We start from the raw sequence: 22,786 nt of genomic DNA, 5'->3' as shown, positions 1-22,786 counted from the left end.
GGATTTTGGCACTATGCTCCTATTGATGCAGGCCAAAATCCCATTGGCTTTTTTTGCCGCCACATCACATTGTTGGCTCATGTTTAACTTGTTGTCCACGAGGACTCCAACATCTTTTTCACACATACTGCTCTCAAGCCAGGCGTCCCCCATTCTGTATCTTTGCATTTCATTTTTTCTGCCTAAGTGGAGTATCTTGCATTTGTCCCTGTTGAACTTCATTTTGTTAGTTTTGGCCCATCTCTCTAATCTGTTCAGATAATTTTGAATCCTGCTCCTGTCCTCTGGAGTATTGGCTATCCCTCCCAATTTGGTGTCGTCAGCAAACTTGATGATCCTGCCTTCTAGCCCTTCATCTAAGTCATTAATAAAGACTTAGATTACTCTGTATTGAACTGCTTTGTCGGTCAATTTGTTGTGAAACGTGATGCTTTGGTCCTTAATTTGTAAAATCATAACGTAATTTGACATTTAATAGGCTTTTCCTTAATCCCTCCTTTTAATCCAACATTTTCGCTTACTTAACGGTTCTGCCGGCCCGTTTATGTTGGATAAGCGAGACGCTACTGTAAATGCAATATAATTGAGCCAGTAATAGTTTGAGCCAGGGGTCCTCAAACTTTTTAAACAGAGGGCCAGGTCACAGTCCCTCAAACTATTGGAGGGCCGGATTATAATTTGAAAAAAAAAAACTAAATGAATTCCTATGCACACTGCACATATCTGATTTGTAGTGCAAAAAACACATGTAAACAATACAATAATTAAAATGAAGAACAATTTTAACAAATATAAACTTATCAGTATTTCAATGGAAAGTGTGGGCCTATTTTTGGCTAATGAGATCGGATTGTTGTTGTTGTGTGCTTTCAAGTAGTTTCAGGCTTAGGTTGACCCTGAGTGAGGGCCGGGTAAATGACCTTCGAGGGCCACATTTGGCCTTAGTTTGTCCTTAGTTTGAGGACCCTTGGTTTGAGCGTTGGACTAGGACCACAGTTCAAATCCCCACTCCACCATGGAAATCCCTTGGGTGGCCCTGGGAAAGTGGCACTCTCTCAGCCTTGGAGGAAGACAAGTGAAACCTCCCTCTCTGAACAAATTCTGCCAGTAAGGCTTTAGGGTCACCTTCAATGGAAAGTGTGGGCCTACTTTTGGCTAATGAGATCAGATTGTTGTTGTTGTTGTGTGCTTTCAAGTAGTTTCAGACTTAGGTTGACCCTGAGTGAGGGCCGGGTAAATGACCTTCAGGGGCCACATTTGGCCCGCGGGCCTTAGTTTGAGGACCCCTGGTTTGAGCGTTGGACTAGGACCACAGTTCAAATCCCCACTCCACCATGGAAATCCATTGGTGGCCCTGGGAAAGTGGCACTCTCTCAGCCTTGGAGGAAGACAAGTGAAACCTCCCTCTCTGAACAAATTCTGCCAGTAAGGCCTTAGGGTCACCTTCAATGGAAAGTGTGGGCCTACTTTTGGCTAATGAGATCGGATTGTTGTTGTTGTTGTGTGCTTTCAAGTAGTTTCAGACTTAGGTTGACCCTGAGTGAGGGCCGGGTAAATGACCTTCAAGGGCCACATTTAGCCCGTGGGCCTTAGTTTGAGGACCCCTGGTTTGAGCGTTGGACTAGGACCACAGTTCAAGTCCCCACTCCACCATGGAAATCCATTGGGTGGCTCTGGGAAAGTGGCACTCTCTCAGCCTTGGAGGAAGACAAGGGAAACCTCCCTCTCTGAACAAATTCTGCCAGTAAGACCTTAGGGCCGTGATGGCGAACCTATGACACGTGTGTCAGCACTGACACGCGTAACCATTTTCGATGACACACAGCCGCATGTGGCCGCATACAGAGAAGATGGGGCCGCTTCCCAAGAAGGACATTTCATCCTCGGCTCCTACACTAGCGTTTTTCTATATTGCCCAGATATATGGCAATATAGAAATTAGTTTTTGGTTTATTAAATACAATTATATATTACAATAATATATTTTTGTTATTAAACTATAAATATCATGAAATTATGGTAGTGACACCCCACTCGAGTTATGCTTGATTTTTTTGTGAGTATTGACACACCAAGCTCAAAAGGTTGCCCATCATTGCCTTAGGGTCACCTTCATTCAGAAATGGATTGAAGGCATGCAACATCAAGAACAAACAAACAATTTCAGCATAAAAGGATAGCTGTGTCCAAAATATACAACTCATGTGTATGCTTAATCTTTTTGTCCATGATCTGACTATTTTTGAAGGATGACATCAAAGCACCTGTCCTTCAAGGCCCTTAGCCTCTTTCCTTATGGTTTGTTATCTTCAAATGAGTTCTGCATCAGACAGTTCTTCAAATAGACGGTTTAATAGCAAACGCTTTCAAAGAGGCCTCTGTAAAACTGGAGATATGGCTACCTTTATCCAAATTTGGCTCTGCCTTTACTTGCTCCTAGCATGTGGCCCCAAACAGATTATTCTTCAAGTAAATCCAACCTTGAGAAACGACAAGGTTCCTTGCTCTGCTATTACACCATAGGTGAGGAAAGACAGAAGTTGTCTTTGAAGACCTGAAGGGCTATACATTCCTCGCTGCTTTAAGATATCAGAGTAATGATCAGAACAGGTTTTGAAAGAAAATCATTCTGGATTCCCTTCAGTTTGTAGCAGTGTATACCTTTTTTCCCCTTTTCTCCTTACAGAGCTGTCAGGTGCTAAATGACACCGTAATGTTATGCAAAGCCCCAGGCATTGTACCTGGAGAGCAGGCACTGCCTCTGGCGGGTGCTCATCCCAGTGAATTTGGTTTCCTTCTGGATGACGTGTTTGCTGTGCGTACCCTGAATCGTTCAGCCTTTACCTACTACCCAGACCCCAGCTTTGAGTCGTTTGGCCCCAGCGGCATCCTGGAGATCAAGCCTGGATCCCATGTGGTTCTCAAGGTACTGAAGCCCAAGGATTTTAAATTTTAATTGCAATTAAGGCAAATGGCTTGCCTAATGAGGACTCCCAAGTGATCAAGGGATTCAGCATTTCAATATTCGCCTTCACTAGTAATAGAGATTTATGAAAGAATCTGAAAATCCACATTTTTGATACTTTTAATGCTCACTCTAGAAAAGGATACTTGCCTTGGCAAGTCTACATTATTTACTTTCATGCATATTTTTAAAGGAACATCTCCAGTGCAATCTATATAAATAAAAATGTAATGTTCGTTTGTGGGATTAACAGAACTCAAAAACCACTGGACAAATTGACACCAAATTTGGACACAAGACATGTAACAACCCAATGTATGATGTTCACTCAAAAAATTGATTTTGTCATTTGGGAGTTGTAGTTGCTGGGATTTATAGTTCACCTACAATCAAAGAGCATTCTGAACCTCACCAGCGATGGAATTAAACCAAACTTGGCACACAGTTCTCCCGTGACCAACAGAAAATACTGGAAGAGTTTGGTGGGAAGTGTCCTTTGGTTTTGGAGTTGTAGTTCACCTACATCCAGAGATCACTGTGGACTCAAACAATGATGGATCTGGACCAAACTCTACACAAATACTCAATATGGCCAAATGTGAACACTGGTGGAGTTTGGGAAAAATAGAATCTTGACATTTGGGAGTTGCAGTTGCTGGGATTTGTAGTTCACCTACAATCACAGAGCATTCTGAACCCCACCAAGGGTAGAATTGGGCCAAACACAGCAACACATGGCAGGGGACGGCTAGTCTATATAAATAAAGATGTAATGTTCGTTTGTGGGATTGACATAACTCAAAAACCATTGGACGAATTGACACAAAATTTGGATACAACACATCTAACGGTCCAACGAGTGTCCATCACCCATAAACACACACACACACACACACAACCCCAGCGGAAAAGACTTTAAAACCCCCAAAATACACCATATATACATACACACATACACTCATATACGTATGCACATGCACACATTCATATATACACACATACACACACACACACACACACACACATACTAGCTGTCCCCTGCCACGCATTGTTGTGGCCCAGTCTGTGTATATGTGTTTTGTGTGTGCATATATTTGTGTATATGTGGTTTTGCGCATGTGTTGTAACATATTTTTTGCTTTTTGGGCTTCTAAGTTTTTTCTGCTGTGTTTTTCAGTGTTTTCATGAGTGATGGTCACTCGTTGGCCTGATAGGTGTCTTGTGTCCAAATTTGGTGTCAATTTGTCCAGTGGTTTTTGAATTATGTTCATCTCACAAACGAACATTACATTTTTATTTATATAGATACACATGCACACACATATACATATCCATATACATACATACATATATGCACACAAATATGCATATAGACAAGCACACACAAATACACAATATGCATGTACACATATAGACACTCAAATGCACAAATATATATACACACACACACATATATATATGCAAACACACATATACACACATATATACATCTCTCTCTATATATATCTATATATATATATCTATATCTATATCTATATATATGCAAACACACATATATACACAAATATATACACACATATACACAATATGCATGTACACATATAAACACACAAATACACAAATATATACACAGATATATACACCCACATATATATATGCAAACACACATATATACACAGATATATACACACACATACACACAAAGTACATATACACAGACTGGGCCACAGCAACACATGGCAGGGGATGGCTAGTAATAAATAAATACACACCACTTCCGTGCAATGCAACAATCAGCACAGCTAAGAAATTTATCCCTCCTAAAATATGCATGTATTTGATGAATACTATTTAATGCTGCTTCCCACTCTTCACCGGATGTAGATGATGGCTTTCTGGCAAGTCTGTTTGTGGTACAGAGTGCCAACTTTACGTTTTGAAAATCCTGAGCACATGGAGATTGTCATCTCCAAATCAAAATCCAGAACCACAAGATGACGATCATGATGAAGGTGGTGGTGATGGTGATAGTAATAATAATATTTATCTTTTGCCTGTCTCTCTCCATGGATTAATAGACTGCTTCCATTTCTGTCTCTTCCATCTGTCTCTTCCTGCCTCTTCCAGGGCAGGAACTTGATTCCAGCAGTCTCAGGGAGCACACGGCTCAACTATACTGTGTTGATTGGAGGAGAGCCTTGCACACTGACTGTCTCAGAGACCCAACTGCTGTGCGATTCACCAAGCCAAACTGGGGAGCAGCCAGTCACGGTATGCTTGATATAGGGGTTGGGCTGGGGGGCTTAAGGGTACTGAATGATTCAATTCATTTAGGAATGCCTAGGCAACACTATGGACTAAGGGCTTGGCTAGTTAGCATAATTTTGCACTCTAAATGGTACATGTTAGTTTTTTTTCTGCGTCAGAAGTGACTTGAGAAACTGCAAGTTGCTTCTCGTGTGAGAGAATTGGTTGTCTGCAAGGATGTTGCCCAGGGGACGCCCAAATGCTTTACCATCCTGTGGGAGGCTTCTCTCATGTCTCTTCATGAGAAGCTGGAGCTGAAAGATGGGAGCTCACCCCACTCCCCTGTTTTGAACCGCTAACCTTTTGGTCAGCAGTCCTGCCAAAGGGTATAAACCCATTGCACCACTGGGGGCTCCAGGACATGGCAGTGAACACTTGGAACCTAAAAATTAATGTCCAGGGAATGATAACACTGTGGATGTCCCCCAAGACTAGGATGGGTGAAGTTAGATCTGCTCCATCCCTCCCAAACAAAATTAGATCTAATAATAATAACAATAATAACACTTTATTTGTACCCCGCTACCATCTCCCCAAGGGTTGGGAGGACAATAGCTTTATAGACAAGCACCTTGGTATCCCTACGGATGTCCTGGTCCTCAAACACTCTCTGCTTGATTCTTTATGGCCTCATAAATTAGTTAATTTAGCCTCCCCACACTTTAAGGTGGTACCTAATTTTCCTACTTGACAGATGCAACTGTCTTTCAGGTTGCAAAGGTCGACAACAGGCTACACAATTGGTTGGAAACCCACTCCAACCCGGGCTCGCTTCGAACTCATGACCTTTTGGTCAGAGTGATCTTAATGCAGCTGACACTCAGTCAGCTGTGCCACAATCCTGGTGCTTCTTTGTCCCCTAATCATGGAAGAGGAGGAAGTACAAAATACTGGTAGGCAGGTGTTGGTTGAGAATGGCAGCTCTCATTTCCTTCCTCTTCCCTGCGCAACAAAGGTAGGCAACTGAGGACAATTGTCTACTTCCAACCCCCATTGGTCACATTTTCAACTCCAGGTGTCTTGTTTTCCTGTCATTTCTTTTTTAAAATGCCAACTGAGAGTTACATTGCATCATTTTCTATATCCATTTTGAAAGAGAAACAGGAAAAAGATGGTGAGTTCTGTGAGTTAGGAAGGGTTTTCAGTCATCTGGAAGGGCTTGAGATACAGTTTCCAGACCAGGGCTGATTTTCTGACAGGGCAGACTGATTTGCTTCTTCTTCTCATTTCTCTCATTTCAAAGAGAAGCGATGCCAAGAAGGGCATCCCTTGGGTTGTGCGTAGAAGGGAGGGGGACTTTAACCCCAGACCACAATTAATTGGATGTGGAACTTGAACTGGCCCCATTAATCCCCATTTACTGGAAAACTTCTAAAATGGACCCCCTCCATTTTGTACTATGGGGGACATAAGAACAAGTCTTGACCACCCCCACCCCCTTTGGACCGGTGAACTTGAATTATTCTGCTGGCTGAGTGTCTATGCTCAAAGACAGTCTACTTACTTACTTAGGCAATCCCTTGTTGGCCGAGTAAGATAGTCTTCCAGGATCAGTGCTCTGGTGGGTCCGTAGGTGACTGTGGAGCCCTATTCTTGATCTGCATCTTCTTCTGCAGTGAGGGAATTGGTTTCCAGGTGGAAGGCGGTCCTGGTCGGGGTTGGCTTGACGCGCTTTCCTCTTGGCACCTTTCTCTCTTTCGCCCTCCATTCGTGCCTCTTCAAATTTTGCAGCACTGCTGGTCACAGCTGACCTCCAGCTGGAGCACTCAAGGGCCAGGGCTTCCCAGTTCTCAGTGTCTATGCCAGAGTTTTTAAGGTTGGCTTTGAGCCCATCTTTAAATCTCTTTTTCTGCCCACCAACAGTCCATTTTCCATTCCTGAGTTCAGAGTAGAGAAACTGCTTTGGGAGACTGTGGTCGGGCATCTGGACAACGTGGCCGGTCCAGCGGAGTTGATGGAGGAGGACCATCGCTTCAATGCTGGTGGTCTTTGCTTCTTCCAGCATGCTTATGTTTGTCCGCCTATCTTCCCAAGAGATTTGCAGGATTTTCCAGAGGCAGCGCTGATGGAATTGTTCCAGGAGTTGCATGTGACGTCTGTAGACTACTGATATCCCGGTCCTCAAACACTGTGCTTCTGGGTTGTTGTAGGTTTTTCCGGCCTATATGGCCATGTTCTAGAGGCATTTTCTCCTCCTGACATTTAGCCTGCATCTGTGGCAAGCATCCTCAGAGGTAGTGAGGTCCGTTGGAAGTAGGAAAATGGGTTTATATATCTGTGGAATGACCAGGTTGGGACAAAGGGCTTTTGTCTGCTGGAGCTGGGTGTGAATTTCAACTGACCACCTTGATTAGCATTTAATGGCTTGGAAATGCCTGGGGGAAACTCTTGTAGAGAGGTGATTTGATGTGCCTGATTGTTTACTCTCTGTTACTCTGTGCTTCATTTGGAAAAATGCTGCACTCGCAGAGCTCAGGCGGTGTATTTCGGTGTTGATGTTGACTTTGGTGGAGAGTTGGCTGCCAAGGTAGCGGAAATGGTCAACATTTTCTAGTGTTACACCATCAAGCTGTATTTCTGGCATTAGAAAGGGATTGGCTGGCGAGTGCTGGAACAGCACTTTGGTTTTCTCGATGTTCAAAGACAGGCCAAGCTTCTCATGTGCTTCTGCGAAGGTGTTTAGAGTGGCTTCTGAATGCGTACAGACGACATTTTCATCAGCATACTGGAGTATAGACAGTCTGCCATTTGAATCATAAGAACCAAGAGGGTGAATGGAGAGGACTCCATGCCCTGTTTTGAGGTTGAAAATGGCAACCAAACAAATTGACTGTAAGTCAACCTGTGATCTGATCCAGCAGAGGGGGGATAATGGAGTGCTTAATCTCTGGATATTTTCCCCTTGCAGATCCTGGTCGGTGGCTTGTCCTTCTCCCCTGGGACCCTTCATATCTATCCTGAGGCCGCCCTGCCATTGCCAGCTCTCGTTGGGCTTGGAGCAGGAGGAAGCTTGCTGTTGGGGGCGATCATTGGGGTGTTGGTGGCCTATAAACGCAAGACCCGGGACGCAGACCGTACCTTGAAACGCCTTCAGCTGCAGATGGACAACTTGGAGTCTCGCGTGGCCCTGGAGTGCAAGGAAGGTATTGAGGAAGTGTGGGAGATGGAGACATGGCAGTGGCCCTTGCAGCAAGTCACTGGGGGAAGCCATTATCACAGCCTTGGGTCCAAGGGCAAGATACCATTGTAATGCTAGGTTGTGTTAAAGATATTCTGCATGTCCTCAGTTCTCCTGAAGTTGGTTGGGGAAAGACTGGGAAGATTGATGCCTTCTCTGGCTGTATTTCTTTGTGGTGTCCACATGGAAATGTATGCTGAGCAAATATTGCCTCAATTTTATGGGACAGAGGTTTGAAAACTAACTTTGTTGGACCACAGCTTCCATAATGGCCAGTGGTCAAGGCTGCTCATGGTTTCTGGCAATGCTAGTACAAAAGGCGATTTTTCCAAGCTCTGGTTTGGAGAACAGTATGTGGAAGTCAGAGTTAGGTCTCAGTCTCAGTGTAAGGAATAGCCCTATTTGGTTAGGACAGCAGGGATGGGTTATTTTTTGTCACTTTTTAATCAACTTAGTCATGTCTGTTCCATATAGCTTCTGTATCAACCTGCAATTTTTAAAAAGTATGCATTGATATTCGGGTTTTTTTTTTGTGTATGTAATTTTCTCCATGTGTACACAATTATCCATGCAGTTTGATCTTTGATGTCTATTTTTGTACACGTGCTCCTTCTAATATACACCGTGCAACATTTAATAACAAATGTTTTTATGCACAGTTTTGTGTGCTAAGGGCTATAGTGTAAAGTTTGAATGCAGCCCAAATAATAACATGCTGTGATCCATGTATTTGTCTGGAAAGTATGAATTACGTCAGTATGTTTTGAATTGGAGGTCAACCCCAAATTCTCAGCCCTTCCTGAGTGACAGGCCCCACATTTTTATAAAGAAAATAGTTTATTGTGGTCCTATTACACTGGAACCTACCTTCCAGCTATTCCTGTTTTGCCTTTAGTGGGGAATGTCTTAATTTTGGTGTTGTTACAATCTGTGCCAAGTATGCACCACAGAAGTATGTCAAAAAAAGAGTTATTCAGATTTCAGCTCCTCCTTCGTGTCAAGGAGTAACAGCAAGAAGATACTGTATTGTCGAAGGCTTTCACAGCCGAAATTGCTGGGGTGTTGTGTGGTTTCTGGGTAGTATGGCCGCATTCTAGCAGCATTTTCTCCTGACATTTTGCCTGCATCTATGTCTCGCATTTTCAGAGGATCATACAGCGCGGGAACCACACAACACCCCAGGGAGATACTCTTGAAATGTTGTGTGCGTAGATGGAAAGGACCAAAATGTTTGTTGAGGAACTAATACATCAAATGCATTCACAAGGGAACAATTCAAACACTTTGCTGTTTTTTTTACAGGAAGACAGTGCTTTATTTAAGTGGTGGAGAAACAATTTAACTCTAGATGTTTCAATTTCAGCTCCTATAAACACCATCTAGGACAGTGATTCTCAACCTGTGGGTCCCCAGGTGTTTTGGCCTTCAACTCCCAGAAATCCCAGGCAATTTACCAGCTGTTAGGATTTCTGGGAGTTGAAGGCCAAAATATCTGGAAACCCACAGGTAGAGAACAATTGATCTAGGATATGGCGAAGGGGAATAGGAACTGTAGTTCAAAACATTTGAAGTATCAAATATTTTCCATTTCAGCTTTATGTAGGTCAATAAATCGGGATGGGCTCCCCCTATCTATTTATATGACAGCCTTCCTCAATCTGTATTCTAGGTGTCTTGGTTTGTAGATCATGTCATTCCCCAGCCATTTGCGATGTGATGAGACAACTGGAGAACAATTGGTTGAGGAACTTTGTTATATCCACCTGTGAGCAGATATCTATATAAATAAACATGTAATGTTCGTTTGTGGATTTCACATAACTCAAAATCCACTGGACAAATTGGCACAAAATTTGGACACTATACGCCTAACAGACCAACGAGTGACCATCACTCATAACCACCTTCCCAAAAACAGTGGAAAGGGCTTAAAAACCCCAAAAAGCTAAATGACAAAAAGTTAAATGATGATACAGAAAAAAGGGAGGGAAGGAACAGAGAAAGGAAGGAAGGAAGGAAGGAAGGAAGGAAGGAAGGAAGGAAGGAAGGAAGGAAGGAAGGAAGGAAGGAAGGAGAGAAAGAGGGAAGGAAAGAAAGAAGGAAAGAGAAAAGGAAGCATGGAAGCAAAGAGTGAAGGAAGGAAGGAAAGAGGTAAAGAAGGAAGAAAGGAGAGAAACAGGAAGGAAAAGAAAAAAAGGGGAAGGAAAGAAAGAGGTAGAGAAGGAAGGAAGGAGAAAAGGAAAGAAAAAAAGAAAGGAAGGAAAGAGGGAGCGAAGGAAGGAGGGAAAGAAGGAGAGAACGAGGGAGGGAAGGTTGACCACAGCAATGCGTGGCAGGTAGAGTTAGTTTACAATAAAAAGGAAGGAAAAAAATCATAGAATCATAGAGTTGGAAGAGACCTCATGGGCCATCCAGTCCAACCCCCTGCCAAGAAACAAGTATATTGCATTCAAATCACCCCTGACAGATGGCCATCCAGCCTCTGTTTAAAAGCTTCCAAAGAAGGAGCCTCCACCACACTCCGGGGTAGAGTTCTTCCTCATGTTCAGATGGAATCTCCTCTCTTGTAGTTTGAAGCCATTGTTTCGTGTCCTAGTCTCCAGGGAAGCAGAAAACAAGCTTGCTCCCTCCTCCCTGTGGCTTCCTCTCACATATTTCTACATGGCTATCATGACTCCTCTCAGCCTTCTCTTCTTCAGGCTAAACATGCCCAGCACCTTAAGCCTCTCCTCATAGGGCTTGTTCTCCAGACCCATGATGCACCTTCAAGACTAACTAATTTGAGATGGACCAATTTATTATTATTTATTCTTAAAGGTTCTAATGGTGACCCAAAATTATTTTTTCCACCCAATATTATACTGAAACAGATGAATGCATCTATCCTGTGAAAACTTTCGATCATGGAAGGTACTTCAAAGTCCTATGCCAGTCCAAGACATTTTGCTATTTGAGGCAGAACATCAAATCCCACCCGCTCACCTCTCCTGCTAAACTGATCAGTTCAAAATGTGTAGTTTCAGAGTAAATGGAAATTTGACACAAAAAAAGCCATTAGCCATACACTGATGAATAAGTCTGAGGTAACTTTGTTATGAAATGATGTTGAAAGTACCTATGAGTAGTTCTCTTTCCCAGTGTAAATATTTTAGGAGTGAGGAAAGCTTTGTGTGTGAGGTTTAGAAGAAAGATAGTTTTGTAGAATCTGTCTATAATAGGAACTTAGAAAAATTACTTGGGGAGGAGGGGTTGCACCTCCCCATAATCCAACAGTCAGCATTGACATTGGAGTTGAAGTCCCAAAAATTGACATTGCCAAAAGGCAACTGCCATGAAAATCTGGTGTCTAATGAGAAGTATGGTTTCCATGGAGCCTTGGGAATCTAGCTTCATCGACAGCCATTGCTTAATGTATTGTTGAAGGCTTTCATGGCTGGAATCATTAGGTTCTTGTGGGTTTTTTCGGGCTATAGGGCCATGTTCTAGAGGCATTTCTCCTGATGTTTCGCCTGCATCTATGGCAAGCATCCTCAGAGGTAGTGAGGTAGCCATTGCTTACTTTGACCGAAGTTCCTAGAGCATGCCTGCTCCATGTGCAAATGTGTTGCCAAAATACACCCATGTACAACTATCAGCTGTGATTGCCTGTGTTCCTGTTCCTGTGTGGAAACATTGGAAGACCCTTCCAGGACCCACCTCTCCATCCCAATTGTTGCATGTCAATTGGTCCTCTTCTGAGTTGGCAAGGCTATTGCAAGGCGGGTTTGGTGTGCATGCTTCCGATGTGGAAACCCTGGTGGGGAGGGGGCACAGTGAAGACCCACTGTGCACCTATAGCCCTGCGCTTTTGACAGTCCTCCATCTTCTCCAGCTTTTGCTGAACTGCAGACAGACATTAATGAGCTGACAAATAACATGGATGGAGTGAAGATCCCTTTCCTGGACTATCGGACGTATGCGAGGCGTGTGCTCTTCCCGGGGGTGGACGATCACCCGGCACTGCAAGAGACCAGTGTGAGTGCAAAACATGGGAGGACATGGTGGTGGTGGAGTTTTGGGCCTTCACTATTAAAAGAAAGGGGAGTTGAGGGACCAGAGGTTGTTAAGCATGAGGAAATCTCCCTTTAAGACAGGTGTGAGGATCCCTGATTTAGTAGTTGCTGAACTGCAGACAGATATCATAGAATCATAGAATCAAAGAGTTGGAAGAGACCTCATGGGCCATCCAGTCCAACCCCATGCCAAGAAGCAGGAATATTGCATTCAAATCACCCCTGACAGATGGCCATCCAGCCTCTGTTTAAAAGCTTCCAAAGAAGGAGCTTCCAAAGAAGGAGTTCCACTGCTGAACGGCTCTGACAGTCAAGAAGTTCTTCCTCATGTTCAGATGGAATCTCCTCTCTTGTAGTTTGAAGCCATTGTTCCGCGTCCTAGTCTCCAGGGAAGCAGAAAACAAGCTTGCTCCCTCCTCCCTGTGGCTTCCTCTCACATATTTATACTCTCAGCCTTCTCTTCTTCAGGCTAAACATGCCCAGCTCCTTAAGCCGCTCCTCATAGGGCTTGTTCTCCAGTCAGATATCTACATTCTGACTGCTTTGCATGTTAAGTGATTTACCCTCCTAGGTTCTCTCCATTTTGTTGCTTTCCCATTCAGATATTTTTCCTAACCTGCTTCCAAATGAGGCCTTTGTTGTCTTAATTGCCTCGTTTTCACCATAGGATTGTATGGTGGGGAATGTATACGTGTCCATTGATGTCTTGTGTGCACAAACATCATGGTCTTCCATTTTTAATCTGTGTTTTGCCTCTACTTCTTCTATCCTCTTTGTAATCAGGAAAAAAAAAAACATTTCAAAAGAAAGACGGAGAAGCAGCCTGGTGTTCCCCATAGTTTTTTGGTTAGGATTGCTGGGCGACAAAAGCATTCCCCATTCCAACAGAACAACATGAGAATATAAAATCCCCACCCTGAAGGTCTTGGTTAACTTTAGATTGAAAAGCGGTGTATAGCCTAATCTCATCAGGGCAGAAATGACTAGGATTTTGTACTTTTATCATGTCGGTCTTCTAATCTTCCAAACACATTTCACTGCTGTATTGTCGAAGGCTTTCATGGCCAGAATCACTGGGTTGTTGTAGGTTTTCTCGGGCTGTATGGCCATGTTCTAGAGGCATTCTCTCCTGAAATTTCGCCTGCATCTATGGCAAGCATCCTCAGAGGTTGTGAGGTCCTCACAACCTCTGTGAAGTTTCCAACAGCATTTTACTCCTGTTGGAAGTAAAATGTTAGCCTTCATAGATCCCTTGATCTGATCAGAGGCTTTGAAGAACTACTTTTTGTGTTATTATTCCCAGAATTCTCCAGCTATCATGGCCATTTGCTTATGATATTTTTGAATTATAGTCCAGAAAAGTCACTTTCCTGAGCCCAGGCTAGCAAAGCAGTTAAAGTTAATGTTCTTAGAGGTGGGAGCTAAATGTGACATCCAGAATTTAAAAGGCACTTCACTAGTTGCTCTTCCTTTTTTTCAGGATGTGTTGGAAAGGGACAAGGAATATTTTAATGTGTGTCTACCTTTGTGAACACTCTGCTTGGCTTATAACACTGTCCTCCTCTTACCTTGACAGACCCCACCAAGCACAGAGAAAGGTCTCCGTCTCTTTGGGCAGCTGCTGCACACACGGCCTTTCCTGCTGACCTTCATTCATACGTTGGAGGGCCAGCGTGCCTTCTCCATGCGGGACCGAGGGGCTGTTGCTTCTTTGACTATGGTGGCCTTGCAGGGCAGGCTCGACTACGCAACTGGGGTGCTGAAGCAGTTGTTGGCTGACCTCATCGAGAAGAACCTGCAGAATCGTGCTCACCCAAAACTCCTGCTCCGCCGGTGAGAGGCTGATTTTGACACCTGCCAGCCCACTGCTCCCCCATTTAATGCTTCTCTTGTTTTGGCACAAGTTCATTGGCATTGTCCAAGAGGTTGCCTCACTAATATGCTCCAGATATTACCAGAGTTTTAAAGACACTTGTATTAGCATTTTGTTGATTCTGTCAACAATGTTGTAATTGTTTTCTCAATGAGCCACCATAAATGGATTAGGGGGCAATTCCTTCTGATCCCCATCCCACTGGCCACACACACCCCCAACATTAGGGTTTATTTTTGTTTTTTTGTCATGTCAGGAGTGACTTGAGAAACTGCAAGTCGCTTCTGGTGTGAGAGAATTGGCCGTCTGCAAGGACGTTGCCCAGGGGACGCCCGGATGAATTGATTTTTTAAAATCATCCTTGTGGGAGGCTTCTCTCATGTCCCCGCATGAGGAGCTGGAGTTGATAGAGGGAGCTCATCCGCCTCTCCCCAGATTCGATCCTGTGACCTGTCGGTCTTCAGTCCTGCCAGCACAGGGGTTTAACCCACTGCACCACCGAGGGCTCCCCCAACATTAGGTAAAGGTAAAGGTTTCCCCTGACATTAAGTCCGACTCTGGGTGGTGGTACTCATCTCCATTTCTAAGCCGGAAGAGCCAGCATTGTCCGTAGACACCTCCAAGGTCATGTGGTCAGCATGACTGCATGGAGCACCGTTACCTTATGCCCAACATTATGCAATGTTTTTGGTTATATCCCAACCAACATGGCAATCAGAGGTTAACCTCTGTCCCTTACAGACTGTTTTGGCCCTTCTTTTCTCTTGGATAGCAAGATCATTTGAGTGCTAAGCAGCCTGTTCTTCTCTCTCTGTGCTGCCCTGCTGCCTTTAGGAATGGTGGAGGACTCTATCATGTTATTGAGGAATTAGGCCAGTCTTATGGCATGTCTTGTTTTGTATCTTAAGCCTTGCAGCATCATCCCAAATATTTTGTGAGGTGCCCTGCCTGAACCTTTCTGCTGCTGCTGCTTTCCCTTATCTTTCCAGTCCACCATCTCTGATCCCTTCCAAATTTTGTCTCAATCCTCATATCCTCATATCTTGGGCTTTCAATAGAAACAGTACAAAAGAGTGCTGATGAGCTGTGGCCCTCCAGGCTGCACTTGAAAACCCAGCCAGCATGACCAGTGGGAAAGGATGTTGGGACTAGAAGCTCATTGACATCTGGAGGGTCCAGGTTCCCTCAACTAGGCAGAAAGGGATGGCACATTTCTAATATGTATGATAAGGAAGGGCTCTTCCCAAATGTATTTGGTTTATCTCTTTATGGCAATATATCAATAATAAGGATTCTGCAGACCACTTGTAAAAAATTGTGCTTTTTCTTTTCTTTTGCTCTTCATCTCCCACCACAGGACGGAGTCAGTGGCTGAAAAAATGTTGACAAATTGGTTTACCTTTCTGCTGCACAGATTCCTCAAGGTAGGAAAGTATGGGATACATTTGAGTTCTGTCCAGGAAGAGTTATTCTATCCCCATCTATACTGACCATTTAATGTAGGCCCCTTGTACACTGCCATATAAAATCCAGATTATCTGCTTTGAACTGGATTATATGGCAGTATGGACTCATATGATCCAGTTCAAAGCAGATAACATGGATTATCTGCTTGGGTTATATGGCAATGTAGAAGGGACCATAGTTTCAAACTGGCATAGAAGAAAGTGGTTTTGCTGTGCAGATGATTACATAGGGAATCCTGGAACCGGCTTGAGACCCAGATGTTGTCTGGCCCCAGTAGTTTAAGCCTAGCTTTCAACTGCTTCAAATGGTCAGCATAGACAGGGCCTCTGTATGAGAACAAGACTCTAATGGGGGCTGGGAAACAGTACTTTTGGGAAAATGGGAGTGAAAACCCTAGATTTGGGAACTGATTTGGCGGCAAAAAAAGCCAATGGGATTTTGGCCTGCATCAATAGGAGCATAGTGTCTAGATCCAGGGAAGTAATGCTACCCCTCTATTCCACCTTGGTTAGACCACACCTGGAATATTGGGTCCAATTCTGGGCACCATAATTGAAGAGAGATGTTGACAAGCTGGAATGTGTCCAGAGGAGGGCGACTAAAATGATCAAGGGTCTGGAGAACAAGCCCTATGAGGGGCAGCTTAAGGAGCTGGGCATGTTTAGCCTGAAGAAGAGAAGGCAGAGAGGAGATATGATAGCCATGTATAAATATATGAGAGGAAGTCACGGGGAGGAGGGAGCAAGCTTGCTTTCTGCTTCCCTGGAGACTAGGACGCGGAACAATGGCTTCAAACTACAAGAAAGGAGATTCTATCTGAATATGAGGAAAAACTTCCTGACTGTGAGAGCCATTCAGCAGTGGAACTCTCTGCCCCAGAGTGTGGTGGAGGCTCCTTCTTTGGAAGTTTTTAAACAGAGGCTGGATGGCCATCTGTCAGGAATGCTTTGAATGTAATGTTCCTGCTTCTTGGCAGGGGGTTGGACTGGATGGCCCATGAGGTCTCTTCCAACTCTAGGATTCTATGATTCTATGATCTTGCCAAGAAAACACCACAATCAGTTTGCCTTAGTCAGAAAAGTCTTGAAGTACACAACAAGGAGGGAGGACCTGTATCTCATTGGCCCAAATGCCTTCTTTGTGTACAGAAGGTTTAATAATGATTTGCCCAGTTTAAAATAGTGAGGAGGTAGCAAGTGATGTGATAAACCTGCACCAATCAGAGCAGACTATATATTGGGTTAGATGCATAAACAGTTTGACCTGGAATGAGATATCATCCTCCATCCCTTGCTGCCTGTGACCCTGTCTCTTCATTCCCCAGGAGTGTGCTGGAGAACCACTATTTATGCTCTTCTGTGCCATCAAGCAGCAAATGGAGAAAGGCCCAATAGATGCCATCACAGGTGAAGCACGCTACTCGCTGAGCGAGGACAAGCTTATTCGCCAGCAGATTGATTACAAGACCTTGGTGAGCTTAAAGTGCTGTGATGATGGCCTTTTGCTTTCTTGTTGTCCTGGTTGCTAATTTATTTATTTATCATGTCATCAGCAACCATACCATTGTATTACATTTCTAACAAAACAAAACAAACAAACAGATTAAAAAACAACACAGATTTTGCAAACTTGGTAGTTAATTAAATGTCCTTTGACCAGTAGCTGGCCACTTGGTGTTGCCGCAAGAAGGTCCTCCATTGTGCATGTGGCAGGGCTCAGGGTGCATTGCAGCAGGTGGTCTGTGGTTTGCTCTTCTCCACACTCGCATGCCGTGGATTCCACCCTGTAGCCCCATTTCTTAAGGTTGGCTCTGCATCTCGTGGTGCCAGAGCGCAGTCTGTTCAGCGCCTTCCAAGTCGCCCAGTCTTCTGTGTGCCCAGGGGGGAGTCTCTCATCTGGTATCACCCACGGATTGAGTTGCTGGGTTTGGGCCTGCCACTTTTGGACTCTCGCTTGCTGAGGTGTTCCAGCAAGTGTCTCTGTAGATCTAAGAAAATTATGTCTTGATTTAAGTCATTGACGTGCTGGCTGATACCCAAACAGAGGATGAGCTGGAGATGTCTCTGCCTTGGTCCTTTCACTATTGGCTGCTACTTCCCAGCGGATGTCAGGTGGTGCAATACCAGCTAAGCAGTGTAATTTATCCAGTGGTGTAGGGCGCAGACACCCCGTGATAATGCGGCATGTCTCATTAAGAGCCACATCCACTGTTTTAGTGTGGTGAGATGTGTTCCACACTGGGCATGCATACTCAGCAGCAGAGTAGCACAGCGCAAGGGCAGATGTCTTCACTGTATCTGGTTGTGATCCCCAGGTTGTGCCAGTCAGCTTTCATATGATATTATTTCTAGCACCCACTTTTTGCTTGATGTTCAGGCAGTGCTTCTTGTAGGTCAGAGCACGGTCCAGAGTGGCTCCCAGGTATTTGGGTGTGCTGCAATGCTCCAGTGGGATTCCTTCCCAGGTGATCTTCAGAGCTTGGGATGCTTCTCTGTTCTTGAGATGAAAGGCACATGTCTGTGTTTTGGATGGGTTGGGGATCAGCTGGTTTTCCCTGTAATAGGCAGTGAGAGCACCTAGAGCTTCGGAAAGCTTCTGTTCTACCATCTCAAATCTCCCTGCTTGAGCAGTAATGGCAGGATCATAAGCATAGATGAAACTGGCTGTCCCTTCTGGCAGTGGCTGGTCATTTGTGTAGATGTTGAACATGGATGGAGCAGGCACGCTCCCCTGAGGCAGGCCGTTCTTCTGAGAGAAGTCTCCTCGCAGGATTGCAAGACACCCGGGCGTCCCCTGGGCAACGTCTTCGTAGACGGCTGATTCTCTCGCCACAGAAGCGACCAGCATGCTGTAAAATACAAATGTATAACAAATGTATTGAACCATGATAAAATAATAAAAATATATTTTTAAAATCTACATGTGGGGTTGCATGAACATCCTTTAAGTCTAATGGTCAGTGCTGCTCAGAAACTGAAGCTGTAAGAGATAAGATGAAACTCAGAGAGAACTAAAAACGTTTCTGTACCCAATGGAGGATTGTATGAACCTCACCACTGTGGTGACTGAAAAATTAGCAATTTATTTTTTCTCCTAGACACTGTTATGTACCCCACCTGAGCCACCTGGCGGCCCTGCGGTGCCTGTGAAGGTGTTAAATTGTGATTCGGTGACACAAGTGAAGGAGAAGTTGCTGGATGCTGTGTACCGAGGGGGGCCCTACTCGCAGCGCCCACGTGCTGAGGACATGGAGCTGGGTATGGATTCAGGAGCATGGTAAAACTTGGAAGCCTTGTCTTAAGTAATAAAGAAAAGGGGGAACATGGGACACATCTATCAAGCCACCCTTTACCTCATGGACTTTTCTTTTCATTCCAGAATGGTGTCAGGGCAACGGGGGTCGGACTGTCCTGCAGGATGAGGATGCCACAAGTAAAATAGAAGGAGACTGGAAGCGTCTCAACACCCTTGGGCATTATCAGGTAGCTGTATTTCTCATCCATCTTGCGGCCAGATTATCTATCTGTCCTAATAAATGTGTGTGTTTTAGCTTGGAGCTGTGAAACATAGAAAATGCAGGAGTCTTTTGGAGTGGGCAGATTTGGCTTCCTTTTGCTATTAAAGAGAGCTCAAAAGGAAGTGACTGTTTCATATTCTGCAGGGATTTTCCCAGAAAAAATACTGCTTTGAACACCATTTAAAGCAGGGGTCCTCAAACTAAGGCCCGGGGCCGGATATGGCCTCCAAGGTCATTTACCTGGCCCTTGCTCAGGGTCAACCTAAGTCTGAAACAAATTGAAAGCACACAACAACAACAATCTTATCTCATCAGCCAAAAGCAGGCCCACACTTCCCATTAAAATACTAATAAGTTTATATTTGTTAAAATTGTTCTTCATTTTAATTATGTATTGTTTTTAAATAATATTAATATTAATAATAATAATAATAATAATTTATTTATATTCTGCTCTATCTCCCCAAAGGGACTCTGGGCGGATTCCAAACATAAAAGGCAAACATTCAATGCCCAAATACAACTATTTATTTATTTATTTATTTATTTACATTATTTCTATCCCGCCCATTTCAGCCCGAAGGCGACTTAGGCACAATTCGATGCCGAAACAAAATACATACATTAATAAAGCAAAAACATCAAGTGCAATTAAACATAAACGACAGTGCATAATAAACAATTTAAAAAGAAACTATGTCCTCTCGTTCAAATCTTCATCCGTTACATTGTCTTGGCCCTTCCTGGGTCAATTTCCAACTCTAGTTTGTCTGTTTACTCCGGGGTTCCGAATGCTTGTTCGAAGAGCCAAGTTTTTACTCTTTTTTGGAAAGTCAGGAGGGAGGGGGCTGATCTAATATCCCTAGGGAGGGAGTTCCCAGCCGGGGGGCCACTACAGAGAAGGCCCTGTCTCTCGTCCCCGCCAGACGTGCCTGCAAAGCAGGTGGGATCGAGAGCAGGGCCTCTCCAGATGATCTTAAGTTCCTTAACAATACATTAATGCTAACAAAATTTGTACAACCCAACATATAAATACGAATTGTAGCTTAACAAACTAATAATTAAATAAAAAACACTACAAATAAGATATGTGCAGTGTGCACAGGAATTCATTCATGGTTTTTTTTTTTTTTTCAAATTATAATCCGGCCCTCCAACAGTTTGAGGGACTGTGACTTGGCCCTCTGTTTAAAAAGTTTGAGGACCCCTGATTTAAAGATTTTGAGAGTCAACTAAAGGTGGTGGATGGGGTTGCAAAATGTGCTGGCAAAGGAAACACCTTCGCCCCTTCTACACTGCCATATAATCCAGATTGTCAAATCAGATAATCCACGTTGTCCATTTTGAACTAGATTATATGAGTCTACACTGCTACATGGAGCCCCAGGTGGCGCAGTGGGTTAAAGCACTGAGCTGCTGAGCTTGTTGATCGAAAGGTCGCAGGTTCGATTCCAGGGAGCGGTGTGAGCTTCCGCTGTCAGCCCTAGCTTCTGCCAACCTAGCAGTTCAAAAACATGCAAATGTGAGTAGATCAATAGGTACCGCTCCGGCGGGAAGGTAACGGCGCTCCATGCAGTCATGCCGGCCACATGACCATGGAGGTGTCTACGGACAACGCTGGCTCTTCGGCTTAGAAATGGAGATGAGCACCACACCCCAGAGTCAGACATGACTGGACTTAATGTCAGGGGACTACCTTTACCTTTACCTTTTACACTGCTACATAATCCACTTCAAAGCAGAAAATCTGGATTTTATATGACAGTGTAGAAAGAGCCCCTGAATGTAGTTTGCCTCAGAGGCCATTCTGTGTCATTTTTGAATGCTTCACAGTTGTCTGCCTTCTGAATGATTAATCTAGCTCTGTTATTTCATGTTATGGTAGAAGCATAGTGCATAAAGCTTTATGTCTCCTGTCCAGCTCCTTTGTCCCCGTCCTGAAACAACTGACTCTCGTCCAACCGACTTTTCTTCTAAACCTGTGGTTCTCAGCCTGTGGGTCCCCAGATGTTTTGGCCTTCAACTCCCAGAAATCCTACCAGCTGGTAAACTGGCTGGGATTTCTGGGAGTTGAAGGCCAAAACACCTGGGGACCCACACGTTGAGAACCACTGTTCTAGACTAAGTTGTGTATGTATGTATATGCTCTTTCCCCGGTATGTGGGTCATAACGCTGCCTTATCTCAAATTCTGGAGATTTAAATTATTCCAAATACAATGTGTGGGAAATGCACTGAACATTTGAAATGCTGTATAGTAATGCTTGCTCTGTTCTTGTTGTGATTTCTTTTCCCACCCTTTCCTGCAACCCCATGTTTTCCACCCCTGCCATTCCTGCAATCCAATGTGCAGGTAGCAGATGGCTCCGCAGTGGCACTGGTTCCTAGGCAGGCATCGGGCTACAATATTGCCAGCTCTTTCACTTTCACCCACTCTCTGAGCCGCTATGGTAAGGAATGGCAAACCCTGTGGACACTTCCCATTCCCCCTTTTGTCACCCAGCGCTGATGCTTGGCTCTATTGACTGGCTTGTGTATACTGCCTCTTTTTATTCAGCAACATGGCACAGAAGTCTACTAAGAGCCATGAGGGCAAGTTCAGCATTGATACATTTTCCCTATTTTTGTTTAATAGTCTTCCAACCACTAGAAATTTTAATCATTTGTCCCTGAGATTTCATCCATCATTGCCATACACCTCTAAGGACACAAGTGTAACCATTGTTTATTTTTGTTTATTTCTTGTTGTTTTTATTATTGCTTGTTGTTTTTGATGTGTTGCTGGGCTTGGCCCCATGTAAGCTGCTCCGAGTCCCTTGGGGAGATGGTGGCGGGGTATAAAGTTTTATTATTATTATTATTATTATTATTATTATTATTATTATTATTATTTAACCATAAGTTAAAAGCTTTTTGAAAGGGGAAAGGAAATAGTCTAAGGACGTTAACTTTTTTTGCCTGTGTTTTCCCCCCTTCATTTGTACTGGACTGCAGCACATGCAGACTTAAGATGAAAATAATGCTTGCACAGTGGTTTACCATTAAAATCTTAGGAGTTAGAAGGAGTCCTGTGGACCTACTGCTCCACTGAGTTTGGGCAGAGGCTTAGAATGAGGTCTAACCTCCTGTCCAAACTCACAGTTAAAGCATCCCTACATTCTGCAGATGAATGTCAATGAAGTGACCGCCTCACTTCCATGCTTGCATATCTTCTCAGCCAATCTGAACTAAGATATGCTTATTTTGGAGACATCTTCATCCTGGTGAGAGGATTAGAGTGCTTAGGGTAGTGCAGGAAGGAGGGGGCAAAGATGATGGGCAGAGCATTGGACAACGTCTGTTTGATTTCTTGTAGCAAAGTGACTTTAACTGACATTCGGGATCTTCTTTTTCTGACTCCAACTAGTCTTTCCTGATGTACTTATTTA

The 22,786-nt window shown here is 44.0% G+C and overlaps 1 protein-coding gene across 4 annotated transcripts in view; it reads left to right on the top strand.

Moving 5' to 3' along the window:
* PLXNA3 (plexin A3) overlaps positions 1-22,786 on the top strand; it is a 170,420-nt gene that overhangs the window by 131,385 nt on the left and 16,249 nt on the right. For all 4 annotated transcript variants that reach the window (XM_067464171.1, XM_067464173.1, XM_067464174.1 and 1 more), the window contains 10 exons: positions 2,687-2,926; positions 5,093-5,236; positions 8,181-8,415; positions 12,322-12,464; positions 14,079-14,335; positions 15,733-15,799; positions 17,167-17,313; positions 18,940-19,099; positions 19,221-19,324; positions 21,712-21,808. In XM_067464171.1, coding sequence (XP_067320272.1) covers positions 2,687-2,926; positions 5,093-5,236; positions 8,181-8,415; positions 12,322-12,464; positions 14,079-14,335; positions 15,733-15,799; positions 17,167-17,313; positions 18,940-19,099; positions 19,221-19,324; positions 21,712-21,808 — 1,594 coding nt within the window. The remainder of the gene's footprint in view (positions 1-2,686; positions 2,927-5,092; positions 5,237-8,180; positions 8,416-12,321; positions 12,465-14,078; positions 14,336-15,732; positions 15,800-17,166; positions 17,314-18,939; positions 19,100-19,220; positions 19,325-21,711; positions 21,809-22,786) is intronic.

This window comes from Anolis sagrei, chromosome 2 (assembly GCF_037176765.1).
Source record: "Anolis sagrei isolate rAnoSag1 chromosome 2, rAnoSag1.mat, whole genome shotgun sequence".
Classification (NCBI taxonomy): Eukaryota; Metazoa; Chordata; class Lepidosauria; order Squamata; family Dactyloidae; genus Anolis; species Anolis sagrei.
Note: the sequence above shows the minus strand (reverse complement) of the source record. Positions and strands in the feature narration are given on the sequence as shown.